This window comes from Gekko japonicus, unplaced genomic scaffold (assembly GCF_001447785.1).
Source record: "Gekko japonicus isolate JY-2015 unplaced genomic scaffold, Gekko_japonicus_V1.1 scaffold931, whole genome shotgun sequence".
Lineage (NCBI taxonomy): Eukaryota > Metazoa > Chordata > Lepidosauria > Squamata > Gekkonidae > Gekko > Gekko japonicus.
Window position 1 is genome coordinate 68,471 of NW_015167566.1, and position 6,044 is coordinate 74,514.

Here is a 6,044-nt window from a genome sequence, read left to right on the forward strand (position 1 = left end):
AGTCCCAGAGTTCGGGATGGGCTGGATCGAAGATCTCCAGATTCTCTCAAGTGGAGGCCATGGCTTAGGTGCGGAGTGGGGAGTGGTATCCTTGAGGCAGTGTGCGGTGCAGTGCTGCTTGGGAGCGATGTGGGGTGCGGTTGCGTCGGCTGGATCGACTAGGATCCTAGGTTCCTATTGTCTAGAGGAGCTAAGCTCTTGACTGTAGCCGCGGACCCCTGGTGGCGGCCTGCGTACATATCACAGCTCCAGTGTAGAAATTCCTGGAGAGTTGGGGACCATACCTGGGGAAGGGAGGGAGACCGGTGGGAAGGTGATTTTTGGCAGGCCACCTGTGGCAAGTAACCTCACTGTTCCCCTCCCTTTCCCAGCTGAGCTGTACTGTAAAGCTACCAGGTGGTTCAGCCAGGGAAGGCAAAAAGCCCTTTAAAGGGAAAGGGGTGCTGGTGCACCACAGCAAAGTGCCCTGTTCCGTTTTGGAAGTGGTGCACGGGCCTGCCCTCTCCCCATAGTGGTTGTGGGTGAAGAATCCAGATCTGCCACTCCACCCACAGTCACTCCACAGTTTCCCATCTGAGCCAGAGAAAACGAGTTTCTCCTCCTTCCCCAGCAATTTCCTGGACACTTTCCCACTTCCCCTGCTGAGGGTCAGGCATACTCATCAGTACAACATATCTACATCCTGTGCACACAGAAAACTTAAGTCCACCGTGCATTCTCCACTAGCAAAAGGGGGAGAAAATGTTGCCTAGTTTCTCCTTATTCATCACAGCCTATGAGACAGCGCCTTTTGTTAAGAGACTCCCCCAATCGTGCAGAGGCTGCTGGAGGAAGGCCAAGATAGGGGACACCCGCCTCTCTGAGCTCTTTCCACTCACTCTTCTGTAGGGTTCAATCCTATATGTTGGAGCCACAAAGTTATATCCTACCACTAAACACAGCTAAGGGCAGTGCACTCAATTAACACATGAGCCTCTTGCAGCAACTGAATGTGTCTTGCATCAATGGAATGCACACAAGAGTGATAGGAGGATACAATCCATAGAATGGTGAAACCCTATGGCAAATTAGAAGGCTATTGTCCTTGTACTTTCATTTGACAAAGTCATTCAAAAGCTTATATCTAAATAGTAAGGCCCACTACATTACATAGTAGCACATTACATAGTTCATTTTACAGTCTATTACCTGTTCATTTATTACAGGTATATTATCTTTTGAAAGTCTAGAAGATGTTCAGTTTGGCTTCCTAAGTCCCCTCCGTATACTTTTAGCCTTATATCAATTGTTTGAGTTAGGTTAGAGATGCCCGCCCCATGGTCACTGAAGGATTTACCATAGTATTATTTATGTCAAACGAAACTCTTACATTCCTACAAAGCTCTCAGAGAAACAGCTCTTAAGATTCCTAGTCCAAGAGGTATGGTGATACTACAGCTTTATGGTGAAGTCATATCCTCATGCTTTTTCATCCATAAAATCATGTTTGCTGTGGTGAAATGAATGAGCAGCTATAAGAATAAGACACAATAAAGATCAGCCAATTCTGTTAAGCATGGTTAACCCCTGTTGGAGTGTGTCCTTTGAAATATGCTGGCTAAGAAATCCTGTATGAACGGTAATGATTTCAGGTACTGATTACATCTCATATTCTGGGGGCCATGAAATGAGTTTTTGAACCCAAGGAGCTTGTAATGTACTTTGCCATTAACTATCACAGCTTGTATACATGATGTACTTTTATATTGCCTATTGCAGCTTGTATATGTGAATCGATGTTGTTACATATTACAATAGATCCTCCTGGTCACATATTGCAATTGTTATCTACTGTGTCAGTTCAGGGTCCTTTAGCTGTTGTTCCTGTGACACAGATTTTCTCAGGGACCTGCTCCTTTTCTTTTTTGCAATAGTTCAGTATTAGCATTGATGTGAATCAGGTGTACAAGGTAATGCTCTAACACAGTTAATACTGACACTAACATCACCCTGACCTTGGACAGTCCAGGGAAGCCCGATCTTGTCAGATCTTGGAATCTAAGCAGGGCCAACTCTGGCAAGACCTCCTTGGAATACCAGCAATTGGGAGGTGGAGGCAGGCTTTATTCAGCCACCTCTCTGGATATCCTCTGGGACCCCAGATGGGGTCAGTCACCAGAGGTCACCATGACTTCCAGATGCACACAAACTCACACATATGAAAAATAGACCCCCCCCAAAAAAAATACCGACACCCAGATTGATGTTAGCTGTGACTATTCAAGGGTTCAGCACCGCTTGTGAATGAAGGCTGCTATCCTACAAATACCTTCCTGGGAATAACCCCAGTTGCAGAAAATAGTACTTACTTCTGAGGAGACCCAATTAGAATTGCTCCTTAATCTGATTCTTTGAATGTTTATTTGGAAGTGAGCCTCATGAGTTGCTTGAGAGTAAGTGTGCAAAGGATTACAACCCAAGCTGCAAATCTGTTGCCACAGAGACTGAGTCACTGACTGAGGAATGTCTGGTAGGATTGATGAACAGACTACACCATCAGAATTGCAAGCTGCTTCTGAAAGTTCCCTCTGCTTCAAAAGTCATTTGCCACATTCACAAAACACAAGCCCAAAGGCCTCTTAGGCTGATAGAATGGAACTGTTGACATAATTCTTTGGATCCTGGCCTTGATCCGGGCCTGATTAGATGTGCTAAGATGACTCAAGTTCCTAGGAAGTAAAGTTTAATTTTAGAGAAGAAAAAAAATGACTCAACTGTTTGATGACTCTGTCTTTAATAATATTTTGCAATTATAGAAAGATCACTGCCACTCACAGCATTTTACAACAGTGGTCAACCCCTGTAACGCTATTCCCATGTCCATATACAGAAGGAATTGGCAGTCTTTTGAAGAGAGTTCTATAAAAATCAGTGAGTCTTTAAATGTGTTTTGAACTAGAAACCAAGGCACAGAGGGGGAGAGATGGGCAGCCCTACAGACCCAATCCAATTAAACTAAAGCTCTGAATTTAAAGACACATCAGTATTATTGATGTTTGCCCAAGTTGAAATCCAAATACTTCCAGTTTTATTAAACAGCAAGTGATTGTCGAACACAGGAATAGGACCCTAGCCTCCTGACTAGCACTTGCACACACGCTGCCTAATGCATTTTAGGATTGCAAGTGAATTTTGCCGCTTCACACAATAAAATCCAATCGTAAAGTGCACCCAAAGGGGATTGAAAGTGCATTGTTCAGCGCGTGTGCAAGTGCATTCAATCTTTCTCAAGCAACCAGCACATCCCAGTTGCAGTTCTGTCCTCATCCGATCTTTAAAATTCGATACAAAAGTTGAACACAAGCAAATTGCATATTTTCCAAATGCACACATCAACAGCATCCATCCGTAAAAAAATAAAATCTTCTTATAAATTTATCGTTTATAAAACAGTCTGTATGATGGCAGGCGATCGCTCACTTGACCTTGTAAGATAAGGCCTGCCTGAAACGTCTCTTGAGGTCTTGCATGTTGGGAGATTTGGGCCGTGGGATGATGGACAATCTCCTCTTCTCCCCATTGCTGCAGCTGTGCAATTTACTAACTTCCTTGCAGAGATACTGGAACGCATCACACACACCCTGGTAATTATCACTAGTGGAGATCTCCAGAAATACACTGCCCAGTTCGTTGGCCAGCTGTAGGCCGTCCTTTGCCGCTACCTGTCTGGCATGGGTCAAGTCCCCTTTGTTGCCTACTATAATGACAGGGGTTTTAGAGTCTGGACGGCTTTTCCGAATCTGTTGATAGAGGGGACGGATAGACTGGTAGCTATGGTAGTCTGTAACGGAGTACACCAAGAGAAAACCGTCGGCCCACTTTAGGCACCTGGAAAGTGAATCCAACATCTGTGGGATGTCTTCTTGAAACTGAAGAAAGGGATCACAAAAGAACACACGTATGAATTATAAGGAGGAAACTCTTTCAACAGCAAATGGAATGAATGGTTTCAAAGCAAGAGGCTGTGGGCATGCAAAAAGTCCCAGGATTAATCACTGGTATCTCTGGCTGAAGTGATCTCAGGTGCTAAGTGTTGGAAAATAATTTTCTCTGCCTAAGACTCCAGAGAGACACTATCACAGAACACAAAGTACTTTGCTAGATAGAGCGTGCTCTGTAGATGGAAGCTTCCAATGTTCACATGCCTCAAAAGACTGACAGGCTCTTAATTGTAGAGCAGATCCATCTTGGCGGCTCTTGCCAACAACCAACTGAAATGTTGAGAAACAGCAAATGGAACTGGACTGTACAGGACAGCAGCTCGTGATTTACGTGATTTTTTAAGAGCCACATGACCGCTTTCAGGGCTTGTGAAGAGGATGGGTAGTCTGAAAATTACAGCATGCTCTTGAATCTAGGATGCTAAGGTGTGTCTCTTCCCCAAAATGCACATTTGGCACTAATCAAATGCATCCAGTCTCTAGTTCTAAAGAATGCCAGAGATAACAGAATGCTTTTGATTTCTGTAGCAAAACTACCAAGTATGCATATTAGATCACATCACATTTCAAATGGCTAGAGAGAGACCAAAACTACATCCCACCACAGTGTAGCTTCTAACCCTCAATGGGATGGATCCTAGAATTTCATTCTGTTAAGGACTTGCATACAAGAAACCATGCATGGGGTCAGCCTGCAGCAAAATCTCACTTTGCACCTTATCCTATGCGCTAATTTTTATTCTACTTGTTCCCTCCTGCCCTGAACAATCAACATTCTCTTGATCAATGGAGCACAGCAATGAACAGAGTTGTTTCAACAAACATGCTGTAAAAGCTTGAACGAAGCTCATTCCAGTCAATGGGAGTTTCCCACCAATAGCTATTGAATGAAAAAAATGCAACCCAACAACCCTAGTAAGAACTGTCATATTCAGATTATTTCCGTACCTCAATACATCCTGGGGTGTCTTGAATCTGCAAGAAAATTTGGTCATCTTCCACATGAACAAGTCTTGAATATAGATTCCCTGGAGAAATAAGAGTGACAGATTGTTTTAAAACACTTGCCTTTCAGTTTCAGGGAAACCAGGGATAGTACGAACAGTGGGGCTGCTGTTAAACATAGAGGGTTGACTCATTCTCTATGGGGCATGGCACCTAAAATACGCAGGATTCAACAAAGCCCTGTTTTTGCTTGTAAAAAGGAAGGGCAGAATGAGGGCTAGGAGATGCTGCCCAACCCACAGACTGCCTGGGCTCAGTTTCTGCACATGTCCAGCCAGAGAAGATGTTCTCTGCTGGGGAAGCCACCATGCATAGGCACTGCCCACAGGTATTTATTTATTTATTTCATTTTTATCCCGCCCTCCCCGCACGCAGGCTCAGGGTGGCTTACAAGGCACATCATACCACATCATACCCAGGTATCATACCCAGAATCCACAAAGAGACTTTTGAAAAGCAAACTCACCTGTGTTGGGTTCATAGTCGCCAATAAACCTCCTGGTTAGGTAGCGGACAATCATAGCTGGAAAAGAGGAAGAATGTGAGGCGTTACTGCCAAAGCACTCAGGATTTCTCTATCTAGATGACTACTTAAACACAGCAACGGAGTCACAGCAAGGCAGCTTAAAGTGGGCAGTGATGCTCAGGCACGCACTATGCTTATGATTGTTTTTTAATTGTTTTTAACTGGGAATCTATATTGACTGTTTTATTGATGAACACCGCTCTGAGCCCTGTTCTGCAGGGGAGGGCAGTGTAGAAATCTAATTTAACAAATAAAATCAATTAGAGGAAGATGCATCAAGAAGACATAGATGGGAGAGGAAAATAGCTTTGCATCTAGCAAGCTCCTGAGCCAGTCAGTAGAGGAATTTCTCTACAATGGGCATTTAAATCCCCTCTACAGGAACCATCTCTGGTACCCGAACATGCTCCTAAGTTCTTTGAGTCTGGGGGAGAAAAAGCTCCCTCCTTTTCAATTAAGCATTTCCAATTATTTCTCTCTCCCCCCCCCCCCCCCTCCTTTTTTCTCCCCCGCACACAACCGAATCAAAAAAA

At 44.0% G+C, this 6,044-nt stretch overlaps 1 protein-coding gene across 1 annotated transcript in view; it reads right to left on the minus strand.

Moving 5' to 3' along the window:
- Positions 1-3,455: 3,455 nt before the first annotated feature.
- The window catches only part of RASL11A (RAS-like family 11 member A), a 2,849-nt gene continuing 260 nt past the window's right edge, over positions 3,456-6,044 (minus strand). Inside the window, exons 2-4 of the mRNA XM_015413836.1 lie at positions 5,452-5,509; positions 4,929-5,008; positions 3,456-3,908 (exon numbers count right to left, since the gene is read on the minus strand). Coding sequence (XP_015269322.1) covers positions 3,456-3,908; positions 4,929-5,008; positions 5,452-5,509 — 591 coding nt within the window. The remainder of the gene's footprint in view (positions 3,909-4,928; positions 5,009-5,451; positions 5,510-6,044) is intronic.